Raw genomic sequence first — 19,363 nt, 5'->3', positions numbered from 1 at the left:
ACTGTACTTCTCCAGGACTTGTAATAAAAACTACAAACTGAACTGAAGCATTAGCAGAAAAGAAAGAACAATACTTTTATTGTGCAGTAGATGCAGCAGCACATCTCAGTCAAGGTGTGACTTCCTTATTTCTAGGACAAATCTTTACATGTTACAAAACAGTAATAAATTAGAAACTAATTGCCTTGTAACTTTAGAAAACTGCTTGGAAATGCTTTAAAAGCTACCAGAAAAGTGTCCAAATTTAAATCCTTTTAATATTAGTGCCAAGCAAAAAAATCGCAGCATCTGCACCATCTGCACATCCCTGAACATGTTTGGTATAGCATGCACACACCCTCAGTCACTGGCAGAAGGGCATGTCTTTATTAATAAGCCACCTAACCCATCTGTCTAGCTATTCCTGTTATTTAAAAAGGCAAACCCATCTACTTTACCTTGCAGCTCTTATTGGATAAGAAAGAAGGGCTCAGAGTATTTCACAAAATTATTCCTTGGCTCAGTTTTATAGCTGTGCTGGAAGAGGACTATCACCTCCTGTACAGTAAGCACTAAATCAATTCATACAATGTACTTCTTTGTGTACTGAACTGAGCTAAATCCAAAATCTGAGACTAAGTCCTTTTGCATAAAATGATTGCTCTGTTTCTGTGCAGCCTGCGGCCTCAAAGGTCTTGGAGTTGTTCTGACACAATGAAAGAAATACTTATTCAGAGGACATGATCTTCAGTAGGCAAACAACCACCAACAAGAAACAGATGGATTTCAACAGATAAATATGGAATGAAGATTGAACTGACTACAGGGAGATTTATTTAGCAACTGTTTCCAATTTATCTTTGAGCTGTACAGTAGCAGCAATTTATAAGAAGTTAGAGCCAGCTTGCTATTTACATTGCATATAAACAAGCCTAAGTGAATAATTAGGCCACTGAAGTACTTGTTTTTCAAACTGTGTAGCCTGTTTGGAAGCCCTACTACCTCCTAGCACTTCTAATTTCTTGAGGATCCTAAAACTAATTAGTATTACTACAAAGTGTAATGAGTTTTTCAGCTTGCAGATATGAGAGCGAATCTAATGGCAAGTTCTTGTGTTTATTTTAATATCACACTCTTAATAATGATATTGTAATAGAAAATCATTAATTAAGAAATAACTGCAAACACATCAAATAAAGTTTTTTAAACAGCATAACCAGAGCTCATTCTGAATTTCAATATTATTGCTAATATTGTTATAAATACTTATGCTTTAAATTAAATTTGGAGATTTAAAAGCCCAAGAGTTACAGATACTGGCAACTGAAGTCTTTTCTGTGCCTGCTTAGACAAAGTGTTGTTTGGCCAGCGTATCTCAGTTTTTAACCAACAGTTTTGCTGCCAACACTCAGAGACTAACTCCATTGTTAGCAAAGACAAAACCAATATTGGACAGAGCACAGGGGGCAGATATTGAATTGAATAACTGGGGTGGTTACTGCAGTAATTGATGCAGATAGGAGCTTTATGGCCATTTTGGTTGCATGTTCTTGACTTTCCTCTTTCTGTCTCTTACATTTTCCTGTGCCTTACCATATCAAGCTGGTCTGACTGGGGGCTTTGCTATTTCTGAATATTTAACACTCATTATTAGCACTTTCTACAAAATGCTATGATGGCTTAATGATGTAGGAATCCGTCTCCCAGCAAACAAGACAGCCCAGATCAATGACCAGCCGATGGCAAATTTCAGGTGTCACATTATCATCCTATGCTAACATGGAGCAGGAATCACATTTTATTGTATTTTCACTTGTCATGTCAATGATTTCTATCAATATCAATAATATAAATATTGACCATATATAAAATGCTATCTCCATTATTTCTGACAGCAAAGACAGACTAAAGCTAAGACTGACAGCATAGCTTCTTTTCCAATATTCACAATGCACGTTTTTATAAAATCATATGAAATTTTCTGAGTGTTAAAGTCTGCTGTCATTTGTATATCTAAAGCTCTCTAAGATACATATTATATACTGAATGAAACAAAAAATCTTCAGGCTTTTTACCCCTTGTATAATTCCCTAGAGTTCCACAGATTCTATAAAAACCCTTAAGCCATAGAAGTGTGACTGTACATTATTTCATTCAGGATTTATACACATTTCTGAACAGAATATTGCACCGTATGAATAATCTTTGTAACTTCCAAATATTTGTGTTTCTAAATCTTGCCCTTTGTATGACTGCAGAAATTGCAGGAAATAAACCCTCCCTTGTGTATTCACAGGAATCTGGGTTATCTGGCTTTTAAACCAAATTCAAAACATACTTCAAAAGCAATTGCCACACAGAAGACACTGTTAATATGAGTACCTTAGTTACATCTCTGCCATATGAAGTAAAGGGTCATGATAGCTATGTCCTGAACATATCTATCAATACATGCAAAAAAAGCTGATATTATTTTCCTATTTCAAATCCACTGAGAATCCATAGACAGCTGACATTTACATTCAACTTCTTCAGTTTAAAAGCTGTAAACTTACACAAAGGTTCTCCTAACTTGTGTTTCAGGTTTGGTTTCAAAATCACTTCACTGAAAATTTTTAGATCAGACTGTCCTCTATGCAGAAATCAAGACACAACAAAGTCTGGGAACCCTTTAATAAAAATTCCTCAGCATGCACATTTTAGGAAATGCTTATTAAGTTTACTTAGTTTATGTCCAGCTAGTACTATGAATATATGTCCCAAGTTCACAAAAGCCAAAAATTGACTTTTCTGTATGTTTTTTTTTCATCAGCCAAGTTTTCTAATACTGTTAGTTATTCTTTTGGGCTTTGTGTGAAGTAGTTGTGAGCATCTGGCCTACAGTTGCTTCCGCTGCAGAAAGAAATACCAAAGTGTAGCTCCCACTCTATAACTTTCTGGAAATGTCTCCTCATTGACTTACTTACAGTAAATACAGAAGAAAATTTCTCAAAAAGCTGGTGTTAGGTGGAATATTTAGATAAGAACAGGATAGTTATTGCATGGGGGAAAGCAACAGAACTCCAAAAATTTGGGCAATGGAATATGTGAGGAGAAAGGGTGGCGAGTAACTTTCTTCTTGTCGCTCTGTTGATCAGTAGAGCTGCTCACAGCAATTATTCACCCATGGAATGTTGGAGCTATCTCTCTCCTCCCACCAAGCACTAATTTTATTGTTATGGCCCCAAGGGTCCACCCCTGCCCTACTGCAGAGTTACTTGCACTTTGGTTTCAATCCTGAAAAATGGTTAATGCCAGTATTGCAAAATCTATATAAAAGCTTCTTTCAACGGCCACCACTTGCAGAAAAAAAATAGGGTTGTACATAAAAGACTCTTAATCTCCCTCATCAATTTGACCCTGGTCAAAACTTGAAAAAGTGAGATTTATCCATAAGACTTCTGATGCAATCAATGAAAGCTTTGGGTCTAAACTGCCTTTACAGTTTTAGAACCTCAGATTATGTCTGCTTGCAATGTTTAGGTCAGAAAAACAAAGACATATATTTAGGGTGGCTATTACATTCTTTCACTTGAATTAGGATCAAAAATAAAAAATATCAGTGAAAAGTATTCTTACATTGTAAATTAATTTTATTCAAAACAGATTAAAAAAAACTAACAAAGCTTGCCTAACTACATGAGGTAGTATATGTAGCAAAAGAGAAGGCAGAATACAGTATTCTGAAATATGAAGAATATGAATAAGTTTACAAGTTGGAGTGAAATAAATTCAACAACAGAAACAAAATATACCAAAAATAAAAGTTAACAGCTTTTCAGTCTTAAAGCACCAATACACTTTTCATAGAAAGAAACATAGTATCACCACTACAAGTTCTTCATATACCATAATATGGTAAAATTAATGTATCAAGCTGTTCACCATAAATGAATTCTTTAAAACTGTGAAGCAACAAATGACATAATTGTCACTGGGCTTCATACCACTATACTTCCTGGCCTGCAGGAGTATTTGCCAGGTCACAAGGAGCAAGGTTAGCCTTTGTTACCATTTTCTTTGGTTTTTTGGAACATTTACTCCCATATTAATGTTTAGCATATTGATAACATGCACAGCTCAAGGCTGTAAACTTGCAAAACTTTTTGAACATGTCCAATTCTACATTTTCTCTGAACCAAAATTTGCGCAAATTGAAGAATCACATGGCAAAAATAAAGCATGTGTTTGTGCAGAACTTCAGGCTTATTCCTTCATTTCAGGTTACTGCACTTCTTATTACAAAGATTTTATGAGATCCTTCAAGGTTATATATGTCTGTTTCATACACCAATCCCAAGGCAGTGGAATATCTGTGAAGGATTGGGCCATAATGAATTATGGCTATGTGAAGAAAAGAGCTTAGCAGCATCCAATAAGTATTTTAAAAATAATAGACATGAATGGCCCAGTCTCTTAAGAATTTTTTTTAGAGGAAAACATGTTAGCATGACCTAGGGCTTCTTCCCGTATTTTATAGGAATTTATCCCAATTTATTTCAAAATAGGCATTTGTATTTGTTATGATTAGTGTCAAATTGAGAACAATCTAGCTCTTCATTGATGCTTTCAGGGCTAATGCTATTTTAAATCATCAAAAAGTGATATATGTACTTATTTTACTTTAAGGCATGATTTGTTTTATCAAAATATGGGGATGACTTCTTTTATGCACATTGAAAATAAAAACTCAGGCATCCCTCTGGTATAGTTTTAAGGTTACTGTTAGTGGCATATGTAAAGCACCATATAATAATATATTCAGATGAAGAAAACAAAGAACATTTATGAGCTTTGAATTAACTGTATAGGAGTAACTGCTAAGAAAATATAGCAATATTTAACACAGGATTCAAAGTAATGTTATATATCATTATAGATTTTCAAATTAATTTTTCTCCCATGTTTATTTTTACAGATTTTTTTCATTAAGATTTATATGTAACTTAATTTTTTTTTGGTGGAAAGCAGTATACATCTTCTGTACAATAATGTTACAGCTTTATACAAATTTTAGGAATCACAAGAAATGGCCTGTATTAATCTTTTCCAAGTGCTCTGGTTTCACTTGCCTTTTATATGTTTTACTTGATAGATTCAAACAACAGCAAACACTCTGAAAGCCTTGCTTCCTGGAGGATTCTGTAAACTGAAACATAAAAACAGTTTTTATGTTATTTTTAAGACCATAGCAACTTTTAAAAATTTTCAATTGTTAATTCTAGTATGCTGCAGCACTTCTTGTGACAACTCCTCAATTTATCTAAGTTTTCTCTAAAACAAATAAAAACTACATAAATTTCAGATTTTTTTCCCCAAACAGCTTAACAGGAACAAAATACAACATAGAAAAATTCAAGTAATCCTTTGTGATGAGGGACTATAGTTTAAAGAATTGAAGCAAAATGCTAAAAGTGTTTTAGAAATAGAGAAAACATATATCTTATGCTTATTCTTCTAGTAACTAGAAGAATAAGCATAAGATTCTTTTAGTATTTGGAGAGAGCTTGCAGACTTAGGAGATCACTTGTCAGTTGTTTATACAATGAGTAATAGATTTCTACAGAGATCTAATGTCTAACAACACCAAAAGGAATGCCTTCTGAATGGATAAGTACCTGGCTTCAAAAGAAAAAAAAAAATACCCAATTCCAATGAAATGTTGATAGAATAAGTATTTTTGCCTTAAAAGTTGGACCAGCACATCTTATTTAATGTTCCACTGTTTATTCTTTAGCCAACCTGGCCTGAAGATTATCTGGCGAGGAAAGGGAAACGGAGGTGGAAGCAAGGAAAGGCACAATGGAAGAGCTTGGCTGCAACAGCATTGGAATTCATCATCTTCTGCTTCACAGAAAACCTGTATCTGACTCTTTTCCAAACTTCTGACCTCCCAAACTTCACTAAGATTATTAATATAAATAAAAATATATGTGTATTTATACATATTTTAAATTTATATTTATAGATAGTATCTAATACATATATTAAAGTCTAAGTAATGATCAAATTTGCAACATTCTTCCTGACTTCCGCTCTACTCGAGGAAACTTATATGAAGAGCAAAAGTGTCAGTAAGGAAGCCCTCTAAGGGAATTGGACAATCACAGAAAAAAGTCAAAAAATATATAAAATAAGTCATCAATTGAGCAAAGAAAATCTGTATTTTAAAAGTTTCCAGAATTGTTGAAAGGTCTGAGAGAAAGAGAGAAGACATTCTCCTACCCACAATTAAAAACAAAAGTACTCAATATTTTCCTACTTCTGAGTTTTCTACAGAAACTTTTTGAGGTTTTTCCCACTCAAATTTCTCAGAAAGACTACAGTCTGGTTAGGGAACCATGATTTTTAGTCTAAGAAGCATTATTAGCTTTACAGGAGAAAAGGAATGGTACAGTGTTTTTAAAGTAATTTCTCTTTCTTCCTTTAGAACCTGGAGAACCCTTTCAGGGATTAAATTAAATTTACAACATGTAGCCATGTGTTATCACCGCACAATGTACAAATACACCCAATACAAGTAATAAACTTTCACAGCATCTCCATGTCTTTCAGAAAAACACTGTTAACAACAAATTATTTTAAAAAAGAACATAAAAAATATGTTTAAATTACTGTAAATTTTAATGTTTGTGAGTATTAAGTATGATTCAGGATCACTGGTTTGATACCATGTGAATCACTAATGAACCAGTGAACCAATGAACCTCCATCATTAATGTTAATTTTTAAAAAATCCTTAAAGGAGTAACCGCAATTTTCTCATTAAATATTGTGTTAGCTGCAACAGAACCAGCAAAGTAAACAAGAGGTTTACTTGATTTCATAAGCAGCTTTTCAGGGTAATGTTGCATGAGCTTGGAGGAGGCAGGCAGCTCCACTAGCACAGCTTCTCCGAAGTCACCGCAGCTGCTGTTGCGCAAGCTCTGTCAGTCACCCCTTGTGTCCTGTTTGTTTGGTTCTGGCACTGCCCCAGGTACAAGCAGACACAGTGCCAGACTGTGGACCTTATCAAGGCCAAGAATAAAGTGTGACCTTTGCCAATGGGCTCTGTACCTTTCTGAATAGATCCCATTCTGGAAGGAAGCCACGTAGACCTTTCTTCTGTCCACTGGCATCACATCAACGTAGCCGCCCTGGTTGCGGACCACACCCGCGTGCACCGCGGCCCGGCAGATACTGGAGATCTGAGGAGTGGAGACACAGATTAGCTTTGCACTCATCCTTTTATTACACCATTTTTAGGAAAAAAGACAAAAAAAGGTATTTAAACCAAGTCTAGATAACATAAAATAATTGCATTTATTGCATGACTAATTTTATTAGTCTTACAATATTTACTTAAGGAATTCAGAAAGAGATTTCAGATCGCTTTCACCATGATGCAAAAATAATTTATTTCAGGCTATTTCAGCTCAAAGATCAGGAATGTGTTTGAATACTTTAGCCTTTCAAAATGAAAGGATCTATCAGCCAAAGCCTCAAACATTAGTGAAATGATCCATAATTAAAGGGAGCATGGGTAAATATTAGTAGCTAATTAGATGAAGGGTATAATGGGAGCATCAGACAGAAGATAAAGGTCTAAAATGAAAGTTCTCTGTTAAGTTAACAGCACTTACAGCTGCTTGAAATGTCTATTTTCTGCTCACAAATTCCCCTTGTGAACCCATGAGGAATGCACAATACACACAGAAGGATTTCTCAGTGACATTCTTGATAATTTTAATTTAAATAATTGATTTAATCTTGCACTACTCTATTACTCTTTCAGTGTTTTAGTAATTATCAGAAGAATGAAACTTCATAGATATTCCAGAAGGTAGGCCCTGATCTTTAAAACATAGCATAGCAAAGTGCAGTTCCAGCTTCAGTGTATCTCCACTTAAAAACAATGGTTTTTGGTGGGAAAAGTTTTCAATGCTATAGGTTTCTCCACAAGCAAACTTTTAAAATGTAACCAATATAAATAGCTGGTGAAACAGGCCATGATTTAAACAAAAACCTGCATTTCTTCCAGTTATAATTAGAATAATTTATATATGTTATCATAGCCATTTTCAATCTCAATGCTATATAAAATCAGGAATTTAGCAATGATTTTCCTACTTTTATTCTAAGCACAGGACTTGCCAGGTTCACTCATATGTAGTTTGTCTTTTAATGTTACAATATTTAAAGCAGTAAAGATCTGAATTTATGCAAATAATTGTTTGCAATGATGCTTTAGAATTTTTCTTTCCACACCAGTGGGTGCAGTTTTTGAACATGCCAGAAGGGATACCATTAATACCCCTTTTCCTCCTCCCAAGGTTGCAAAATATTTTTTTATACCCTGAACACCAATAGATGCCTTATTATTAAGATTGTAGCATGTCTTATTTATCCATACTGTGGAGTAACTAAAGAGTAGAGTGATCATGTGCAATTTCAAATACCCAGGGGGAATAATGGCCTCTGCAATACAGGATTACAGTCAGAAGAAATAAAAGATGATATTTACAAGCAATTAGATACACAGAGGAACTAGAAGAAAACTATTCATTCTATTCATTCCTAGCACAATAACACAGCAGTAACTTTGTTTTCAGTTCCCACTAGAGATATAAGAAAAAGGCTCGAGGTACAACTGGGGAAAAGAAAGATCAGCTTTTTCACCTCTATACTAGTAACCAAAATGTACCCTCACCCTTTACACCATGACATAGGGGTAGACTTTCATAATTACATTTGAGGATGGCTAAGATGTTGTGGCTGTTCCAACATTCTTTGGAAGTTTCTGGTCAAGTAAAAGGGAAAGGAAAAGTCAAAGGGTGGAGATTTTGACAGAGCAGGCTGACTGCTTGTTGGAAACAATCTCCAGCAAAGGATGGGGCCATTGTTAGGGCTGGCACCACAACTGGACCAATGAGGTATGGCTGGGCTAATGCACAACGTTTCAAAGGTGAAGGCACAACACTTGAATGGAAAATGTGAAAAAGGAGAGGTCAAAAGCCTGAGGTTCATGAAGTCAGCTCAGAGGCTATTTTCAGATGGAAAATAAACTGATATTCTCATGCTACATTCCAGATGAGACTGGAGAACAAATTCACATAGTTTTGGAATAAATGAATAATTACACGAGTATAAATTTAAAATTATGAACTAGTTTTTAGGAATAGCTACGAATGTTTAAAAACATATACAGAATATCTTTTTTTACAAAGTATTATCTGTCCCTGTCTCTAAATAACTTCTCATTGTCTTAGAATGAGACTATTAGAATGCATCTAAATGGAATCAGATTCCAGTAGTGATGCCACAGCATTTCCTGTGCTCAATATTATGTCATCCAGATCACACTTCCTTGAACCACTAAGGCAAGCCTCCTGTTGATTTAAGCAAAACAGGATTTCACTATGTCTATAACAAATTTCAGCATATTATTTGTGGTTTACATCAGCATCCCTGTGTCACTTTCTGGAAAACTTCAAAGATTTGGGTTTGTTTCTTTAATTTTGATGAAGAAATTCCAAAGGATGCATAAGGCAGTATTTTTAAGTTAGTATGAACACTTCATACAGCATTATATGGCCATACTTTATTACTGTGCTGTGAACACTCCTAAGCTTGTTAGTATTTTTAACAGGTCATGGGATCTGAATACCAAGTTAATTAATTTCCTCCTTCAGATACTCAACAAATACAGTACCTACCACAGCATAGCATTACTCTACAAAGGCATTTAAATCACAAGTGTCTTTAACATACCATCATAGGAATATGGAGGTATTTAATAGCTTTCTGCATCATATTCTCTTTATTTTACCATAGCAGAGAATTATGAATACTTTTCAAATGTTTCAGAGAATATTTCTAAATATGGTTACTGAAACAAAAATTTGTATGATCAAAGCCTTCAAATGGTTTAAAATTTTACAATTCCATTGAACTCTTCAGATAAAGAATATTTCCTGGTCTCTAGCCCCTGGAAGAAGTAAGGTAGTCACACTGAAAAATTCAAATCAATTCTGCTCTGCAGATACCTATTTATCTCCTTTACCACTATAATATCTGTACTAAAAACTACTGAAAACATAATCTAGAACAGCACCTTCAGTGTAAATGTCTACCCTGACAGCATCTGAAGTTGATAAGACTCCCATCTCTGGTTTTTCACCTGTATTTATGTCCATGTCTTCCTAAAAGCAGTATGGCTGCACACATCTCTATATAATGGAGATGAATAATGAGAAAATACACCTAAAATAATTTTAAAGTATACCTCTCTAACACTAATTAAAGTCACCTGGGACTTCTCCAGCCAAAGAAAATACATATTATGAGATTTCCCCTGTCAAGGTTAAACACAAGCATGTCTTCTTTCTCCTACAACAGTCTCTTCTAACTCACTGGGAAACTTTGCCTGTAGCCCTTAATTGCAACCACAGAGCTGAAAGAAAATCATCTTCCACAAAGTAGACTTGCATTGAATCTATTTTCACTGCCCCTTTTATGCACGTTAAGGATCCAGTTCACAAATTAATTATCTATCCAAACTGGAAATACCATTCACACCCATGACACTAATTATGGACATGAGTGTTTTCAGGACAAGACACTCAGGTAATCCAATGGACATCAGTGAGTTTCATAATGCTGAGGAGTTAATATTTCACCCATTTTAAAGAACTGGAAAGTGGTGAAAATCATCATCCAACCCAGCTGGTTGCCATACTACTCTTTATGACATCCATAAGACATCCATACTACTCTTTATGACATCCATTACTGCCAAAAATACACACTGCTTTCTCTGCCACTACATCCTGGCTTCTTCATAGAGACATGACAAAGAAGGGGCATAAATTAGAAATCTCTTTTCAGACTTTCTACCCACCTCAGAACTAAACATGCCATAGAAAAGACAGGGAAAAAAAAAAGTTGACTAGCAAACAGAATGAAAAAAAAAGTCTGCTAAAATATTATGACAGTGCGAGATACTTTACACAAATATATCAAAACTCTGTACAAATTCTCAGCTATTCACAGATAAGAAATACTCAGCTATTCACACAGATAAGAAATATTCAAAATAATCCAACTGTAGACATTTATTTTAAGAGCAATATTTTTTGTATAGTCTGAAAGAAGTTATGGTTGCATCAGGATTTAAAGTGCAAGGGTTTAAATGAGTATACACTGGTAATGTTGGACAAATGTTGAAGAGTGGGAATTTTGATAAAAAAAATTTGAAGTACGGGTTCAGAGCCTAGTGAAGACTTCAATGAGTTTCCAAATAATTTTCCATATCTTCAGCATCTGACTACTGCTAACTTAAATGGGAGCCTCTGAAAAAGAATTTCCTAAAAAGAAATGCATTTTTTTTAAATCATCATATAGAGGAAAACTGCATATTGATATTCTACCTCATAGTTACATTATAATTTTTTTCATAGAATTTTAGGTCTCATTTTATAACACAGTGTAAACCCCTATACTTACATCAGAATAAATCCGTGTACCAACCACACGAGCGTAGTGTGGATTTGCCTGCATACAGTTGTGAGGACAATACACCCTGAAAGATCAAAAACAAAACCACACACAGCTGGGAAGAGTATCAGAGGATTAATATATCATGTTCAATGACAACATTATTAAGTATAAATTAAGTTGATTGTCTATACATATGGGTCCATAATCCTATTTTAAATCTGTCAGTTTTCGAGGCTTTGACCATACAGGTGAAAGCATTGCTGATGTGCTGAAGTTCATATGAAGTGCTTAAAATCATGCTTTAACAAGTCTGGTCTTCTTTCCTTTGGATAAGTAGATGGTATTCTTGTTCAACATATGTAAGGCAAATAGAAAAGTCAGTGAGGAGACAGCCTGTTCATTATTCTATAATTTATCTGATTCTAAGTGTCCTATACAAAATGTACAGTCTCAGAAGAGGCAGATCTGACTGAGGACCTGCTTTGATACTGATGACCTGGTGACACAAGCCAATTTAGCAACTTCTAATGAAGATGAGCATTGGCATATGTGGAAAGTAGTGAGACTCCTAGCTGATTCTGGGAGGTCAGAAACCTACTAAAACAAACACTGTCTTTATTAACTGCATTTTGTTAATATTTGAGGAAAATTTATCCTGTGATTCATGTCTTCTATACCTTCAAATGCACAGGAAGCCTTGTAGGAACCTAAGTATAGTACAAAAGGTGTCAGCATTTTTTTTGCTAACTGTGATATGCTACAAGAACCATCAGCTGACTCTAGGTCTACTCTGAGCTATTTAATTTGAAAAATTGAGCCACCCTACATGGGGCAGCTCTGAGCAAGTGTTCTCTAAAATGTTATCCAGGCTCTAATCAATATCTGGGAAGTCAAATCACTTGGGCACACTAGAGTCTTTCCAGATGGGTAACTAAAACATGCTGATAAGGGTCAGGAAAGATATTTTTGTCAGAAGGAAGCAAGAAATTGAAGAAGCCTGTTGATGGCCTGCTGATTGATGAGTTGGGAGTAAGAGGGAAAAATGAGGTTGTGTAATCAATGCCATGGCTGACTACTGCTTGTAATTCCTAAGACTACATTATCAGAATTAAAAGCATGCACGGAATCTTGAATGAATCATTGCTGTTGTGAAGTTCCCTAAGTTGGCACATCAGAATTATGTCATTTTAAACCTTGTACTTATTCTTTAATCCTCCTAAAGACAAAACCTGTTTTTCTGTTAATGAAGCTAGCTTTAATAATCAAGAGAAAAAGAAAAAGATAGGAGAATGTACCCATCCATTCCTTGTTCCAGTCCTTAGCTTACTTCTCCACATCTTCTAGCTAGAAAGCCAGGAGTCATAGCCAAACACCAAGTAAGTCCATGGACCCAAGTGCTACATGGAGGGATGTTTTCCTAGCAGTTTTGGCTTTGTACTTGTTTCCTGTGTTGGCTGTAGGATTGCTATGAAAGTAATCCTGTGGATATCTCCAGCTTAATTTGTGGTAAATCATGCTGCAGCGTATTTACCTTTGACTCATCTACGGTTTTAAGAACTGTTACCAAACTCCTTTGTCAAAATATTGCGGTACAGGCGCCTTTCGAAGAGTTAAAACAGAGGCTTCAAAGAAATGGCACAGATATTTAAAGTCAACCTGCAGACTAGGCCTTACCTTAACCAGATATATTTCAAATTTTTTTTAAAATCCAGTTTCTCCAGAACTCCCAAGCAAATTGGTAACTTCTATGATAACTATCTGAATTTTATCTTTCTATTGTATCTATTTTACAGGTAAATTAAATTGAAATTAAGTATACTTTGCCCAAGGTGCATATATATAATAATGGACAATGAAAAATAAAAATGTAGTTGTATTCACCATTTTTAGTGTAAGGATTTCACTAAGATTAGCAACAGGATCTTAATGAGTGAAAGAAAAAGAGATTTTCCTAATGAAAAATCCTACAGATCATCTTTACCTACCTTGCCTTCTACTGAGACCAAAGATTGAAATATCACTTGAACATTTTTGACTTCATTTTTACAGCTACTGTTTTCATCCTTCTCAACAACTTAAGGTGACCTAAAATAATTAGTAAATGGCAGAAAATAGAGCAGCACTTTAAATTATTACCATTTTATGAATTTTACCTTGGACAGTGTGAGGCTGGTTTTTGAAATGGGCACAGTTGTTCCACTGTGGTTTCACAGGTGATAGCCTGAACTAAAGAAAATTAAACACAAACAAGTAAATGTTTACTATCTAGAAAAAACAGAGCAGTACTGAGCTTGTAAGAAATAAATAAATACTAACCTGTTACTTTAGAGACAGTGAAAGAGTTGGCAGATTGGTATTTTCTGAAGAAGAAATATTAGAAATTATCAGTAAATAACATATTTCAGTGATTTCTTTTAGCTAAAATAATTTTTATTAGAAAATATGGAAGTAAACACAAGAGAATGTCCCCAAACAGTTTTTACTCACTGCAACCCATTCTCCCCAGCTGGAAATATATTTATTGCAATGACACATCTACTTTATGCTCCCAGTGAAAGTGTTTCAAAAACAGGAAAGTGTGTTAAACTCTTTCAGGAGTGTAATTTGCAAAGAGAGCTTGTGATAGGAGCCAATTAAGCAATATATTGGTCCCTCATAATGTAGAAAGTGGTTGCTTAGAAGCTTTCATCTACCAGAGGAGCTCATTCAACTTTTGCTGAAAGTTCATTCCTATAAACAACTTTGACACCAAACAGAGTTTCTCCTCACAGCCTTCCTGAAATGTTTCATTAAATTTTACTTTTGGATCTTGCATCTCCTGTTATCATAAGCACCATTAAAAACCTAGTATAACATGCAAGAGTTTTTTAATTCCCGGTAATTATACAGCACTCAGATGCACCTGCTTCCTCTTGTTATAAAAAATCAGGTACTTAGATTATGTTGTTTCATTACAAACTGATGAACATTTCTATTCTATTCCCCTCATCATCTGTTTTCCTTCTCTTTTGACTCCTGGGATATGCCTCTGATTGTGGCATTTTTCATCTGTAACAAAGGAGCTGAGGATGCCTTTGGCACCCATAAAGTTACTTATTAAAAAAAAAAAAAAAACAAACAACAAACCAAGGAAATTATTCCCTATTCACCTTTAGAGCAAATTGCTCCTGTGGACCTCACTGTTTACCTGCATCAGTTTATTTACTTGTATCACCCATCGATTGCACATTGCTCATTTATTGGATTCCAATTAGCTTTCACCCATGTAGCTCATACTTCTGTTGCCTTAGCACTGACAAACACTGATGTAGGAATATGTATTCTATTGTTCACTAGCTTGTTGAGATATTCAGATCAGTAGTCTATCCTAAGAAAATCCAACAGCTGAAAAAACATTGGTATTAGCTATCCTGATAAGAAATCAAAGGAGCTGGAGATTAGGACACTTGCTGTATGCTGCCCTGACACTTTTCTGTATTCTCTATTCTGTTTTGCAATACACAATAAAGGTGAGATCCACTTTATTTCATCTATCCTTGAATAGATGAAATAGCAGTTTATGCAAGGCTGCACCTACAGAGACTGGTGAGAGTCAGGTAGCTGCAAGGCATCCCCTGCCTTATTGATGGGCCTTCTGAAGGTTTGAAACTTTGGCAAGCAATCCTTATTTGTCCCACGGCCAAAATACCTTCCCCTGAGTTCCAATTCTCAAAGGATAGATGCTAAATACACTCTGCAAGCTGGAGTTTTTTCTCATATAACATAGAAAATCAGAGATTTCAACTGATGGGAAATCAATTGGTTCCAGCTTAAAGAGATTTTTACAGCTTATCTACTCTTACATTTGTAAGCAAGCTGGCTCCTCATATGTTAGCATTGCTATACTCAAGATCTACTTCTCTCTTTGTATCGAAGCAAGTAAAAAAGATAAATGTTTGTCTGTATCTTCATTTTTAGGCAGGTAAATCAAACCAGAGTCCGGTCATCAGATGATCCAAAGAAACTGATTGATATCAATGCCTTAATTGCTGCCCAGGTAGTCCAAATTATAGGCCACTTAATTTGGTCTACCATGCCAATGCTCCTCTCTATGCTGGCTTAGACATATCTGTTGAAAATGGAAATGCTGACAGGTGTCACAGCCTGCATCATTTGTTTGCAAGCACAGAGTGAGAGCATGGCTACTGATGATTCCCTGTCTCCTTGACTCTTGGGTTTGCATGTGAACAAAATATATCACTCAGAAAAATCCTGTTATTACCTCTTTGAGCTAAACACGTACCACTATTACACATATGCTAACTATAGACAGAAACAAGGACATCAATGTAAAGCTCTGAAGAATACATTATGATATAGTGAAGTATAATTTGCAAACACCAGTAATATCTTAGATTCAAATATATTAATATTGATGTTTTTTCATCATTGGATAGTTATATATGAAACAGCCAAGCATTCTCCATTTCTATGTGTTGCTTTTCTGGGCTTTTCTCTAGCTTTTCTACAAGTATTTGGAGCTGTTTTCACATACCAGTCTTAGGGAAGGCGCCTCAGCAGTGCAGTACACCTCCAAACTAAGTTTCCACAGTATAGAATATTATTCCATCACTGGCAAATGTAGAAATCGTGCAAAATATTTGTGAAAAATGTCATATGTTAACTGTGGAACTGTGATGAAATTACCAAAGTATACAGGAAGAGATGTATTTTCTTCTTGTTCCATATGCACACTACAAGAGGGTCATTTACAAACATGAACTTGTAATGTTATTGCTTTGTTAACTGTCATAGACTGCTCTGTCCATGTCCAAAACACATAATCTGCCAGTATGTGCTAGTTTTTGACATTAAATATATATTCTTACCAATTATTTAACTGAATACTCTCTACATTGTTTAATTACAAACACTAACTAACTGCCCAAGTCATTCTGTAAATTATTTAACCTTCTTTCACATTATTATTTAGTCAACTCTCTGTCCACCATTAAACACTGGGTAAAATTTCAGAATGGATAAAATATCTCTATATCCACATGCCTTTTTAAAGCATTTTCATATTCGTTATGACAAAAAGCATAGCAAAATGTTATTAAAAATGTGGTAGATTCTGTATGAAACAAAAATAAACAAATGAAAACCTTTTCATACATTTTAGTGTTAATAAAAAACTTACCCAATTGACTGGACACCATTTCTGTAAGACTTGATAAAGTAATTTTTCCTCCCTTGCCTAGTCACATCGACCCAACCACCTTCATTGTCTAGGATGCCATAATGTATGGCAGCTTTACAAATACTGGATTGCTGAAAAACAGAGCAGGAAGAGCAGATCTATGTCAGACAAAAAGCAGGTTTTAATTACAATGTGTCATTAAAAACTTGGTAGAGATTCTTTGATGTTTAACTTGGTCCATGTAGGTGTTATTTCAAGTGTATCAGCCACCACTTTGCCTTACTGAGAGATAAACTATTCTCATTTACAGTACACTTGTTCACAGTACATGTCATTTCCCATACTGTTTTTCCATTCTACAGAGTAAACTATATTCTCTCAGCTAATATTTGGGTTACAGACAAGCAGGTCCATCTTACTGAAACAATTTATACAAGCATACCCACAAATCGCTGTACTCCTCCTTTAGTCCCACCTTCACAAATTTGAACGTAAATATGTGGACACAAAAATTCTACTTCTGTGTATGTAAAAGTATGAAGTTCCTTTGTACAGTACACACAGAATAGCAGATGCAAATTTATGTCATTTGATGCTTTCTTAAACATTTGGGGTATGCTTTTAGTTTTGGTGAATGCTGACAGCCTCAAAATCCATTCTTAATACAATTTTAACTAGTATGCCAACAGAAAAGACATTTCATCAAACACTCTACTGGAACAAAATCTAATTTAAAAGTATTTACCATTTCATAATGTACACTTCCAATAACTTTGGCTTTGCTATCCAAACAGCCAGCAGGACATTCATACCTAAGAGAATTAAACACAACTTGGTTTTAAATCTTGGGATTACAAAAAGGGGAAATATTCCAGCTCATGTACAAATATAGCCTTTCAGAAAAATCTCAAAATGACAACTGTAAAATTTACCATACCTATTGCAAGTTGTTCCTTTGCACTGATCTCTTAGCCTTACTTCACATGAAACGATCTGAGCTAAAACAAGCAAAAAGCAAATTCACTGTAATGAATTTGATACTAGATAATTCAATTTTGTTGACCATGTGCAAATCAGGTAAATTCCTTACACATTTGCTGCGTGCTTATCACTTCATTTTTCTCACTGTCATCAGTGCCTGTGGAGGCTGAGGGTTGATGTGTTCTTGGCCGGCTTTGCACAGTTGCATCCTGGGCTTTGGATCGCTGACGTTCAATCTCATTGGTTTCCTCTTCTGGTTCATGGGGGGAATAAGGTCTTTCTGAATCCTCTGTTTCAGAAAATGGGAAAAAAAAAAAAAAATCTCTCAGAAGAAATATAAAATCAGTGTGGAATGTAAATCCCTTACCATGTTTCAGTAAAATAGCTTTGCTCTCATAAAACGGTGGACAAAAGGAAGAAAGCAAGGAAGAGTCTCCACTGCTTCATAAGATGGAGAACTCAAATTTAATAAAACACTTCAAGCATGTCTGTGATAGTGAGAAAAGATGTTTTTTTTTTCCCAGCATGTGCAGCACAATTCAAGTATGAAACTGCTCTTAATGGTTCTGTTTTCATATCTTCATGCCATCAGAAAAACAACTGGACAAGGACAACCTCTGTTACACATGGGCAAAGTTTTACCAAGTTTATAGACAGCATGCAGTTAAAGCTTATTTCATAGTAACATTCATCTGAAAATCAGGCTCTTCTATTCATACATAGTGAAAATAATTCTGAAACACTCATAGCTATCTACATTTCTTACTTAGAACCATAAGAAAGCTATTTGGGCACACAAATGCAGCTTTCATATGGTCCATATGAAATCTCAAAAATTTTAAGTTAATAATCATCCTAGCTGACATTTTCTTTAATTACTAATGTCTTCTAGCTTTGTTCTTGGTTTTTCACACACACCACATGTCTATGTCACTAAGATATTTATTCCCTATAAACAAATTACTGCATAGACTTCCAGTATAATTACAGAAAGGCATATAAAGAGCAGACAATGAGTCTCCATCTTTGTGTACATAAAGCCCTGAATCAGCACTTATCAGCAGGAGTTCAGTGCACTCCATTCTCTCTGGTGAAACTCAGCCTCACGTATCACAAGTACATATTCCCATGAAGCTTAGTAAAGTAGACCCTAACTGGTCTTAGGGCACACACACAATGTATTTTATTCCACTATGTTAAAGCACAGTGGGGAAAGAAATCAAAAGGAAAGTTACATTTCTATTCCTGTTTATAGTTACAAAGGTGAAAGAGTACATACCTCTGTAACAAAGGTTTTCTCTACAACCTCCTCCAAAACTAGGGGGACATGCAGAACAGGGGCGTCCGGGTTTATAGGGAGCATGACCCCACCAGTTACCCCTTTACAGAAAAAGAATAGTAAAAAACGCCTTAAACAATGAGCATATTAACATGTTAATATTAAACAGCCCCTAATATATCAAGAAATAAATTATGAAAACCAGCAGTCACATAGACAATAATATTCTTCTGATACTCCCAAGTTACAAGCAATAGAATGAGGGGAAATGGCCTAAAGTTGCACTAGGGGAGGTTTAGACTGGATATTAGGAAGCATTTTTCACTGAAGGGGTTGCCAAGCATTGGAACAGGCTGCTCAGGGAAGTGGTGGAGTCACCATCCCTGGAGATATTTCAAAGGTGTGTAGATGTGGCACTCAAGGACATG

The 19,363-nt window shown here is 35.2% G+C and overlaps 2 protein-coding genes across 4 annotated transcripts in view; one reads left to right on the top strand and one right to left on the bottom strand.

Annotated features, from left to right (window-relative positions):
• RPL7 (ribosomal protein L7) overlaps window positions 1-19,363 on the top strand; it is an 886,137-nt gene that overhangs the window by 77,197 nt on the left and 789,577 nt on the right. The window lies entirely within an intron of this gene.
• CRISPLD1 (cysteine rich secretory protein LCCL domain containing 1) overlaps window positions 3,600-19,363 on the bottom strand; it is a 38,460-nt gene continuing 22,696 nt past the window's right edge. For all 3 annotated transcript variants that reach the window (XM_030239002.2, XM_030239009.2, XM_018911192.3), the window contains 10 exons: window positions 18,936-19,036; window positions 17,766-17,945; window positions 17,613-17,673; window positions 17,421-17,487; window positions 16,676-16,806; window positions 13,813-13,856; window positions 13,650-13,722; window positions 11,503-11,578; window positions 7,075-7,205; window positions 3,600-5,167 (listed from right to left, as the gene is read on the bottom strand). In XM_030239002.2, coding sequence (XP_030094862.1) covers window positions 5,116-5,167; window positions 7,075-7,205; window positions 11,503-11,578; window positions 13,650-13,722; window positions 13,813-13,856; window positions 16,676-16,806; window positions 17,421-17,487; window positions 17,613-17,673; window positions 17,766-17,945; window positions 18,936-19,036 — 916 coding nt within the window. In that variant the 3' untranslated portion in view covers window positions 3,600-5,115. The remainder of the gene's footprint in view (window positions 5,168-7,074; window positions 7,206-11,502; window positions 11,579-13,649; window positions 13,723-13,812; window positions 13,857-16,675; window positions 16,807-17,420; window positions 17,488-17,612; window positions 17,674-17,765; window positions 17,946-18,935; window positions 19,037-19,363) is intronic.

The sequence above is a fragment of the Serinus canaria genome, chromosome 2, assembly GCF_022539315.1.
Source record: "Serinus canaria isolate serCan28SL12 chromosome 2, serCan2020, whole genome shotgun sequence".
Taxonomy (NCBI): Eukaryota; Metazoa; Chordata; class Aves; order Passeriformes; family Fringillidae; genus Serinus; species Serinus canaria.
This window is presented reverse-complemented; position numbering and strand designations above follow the sequence as displayed.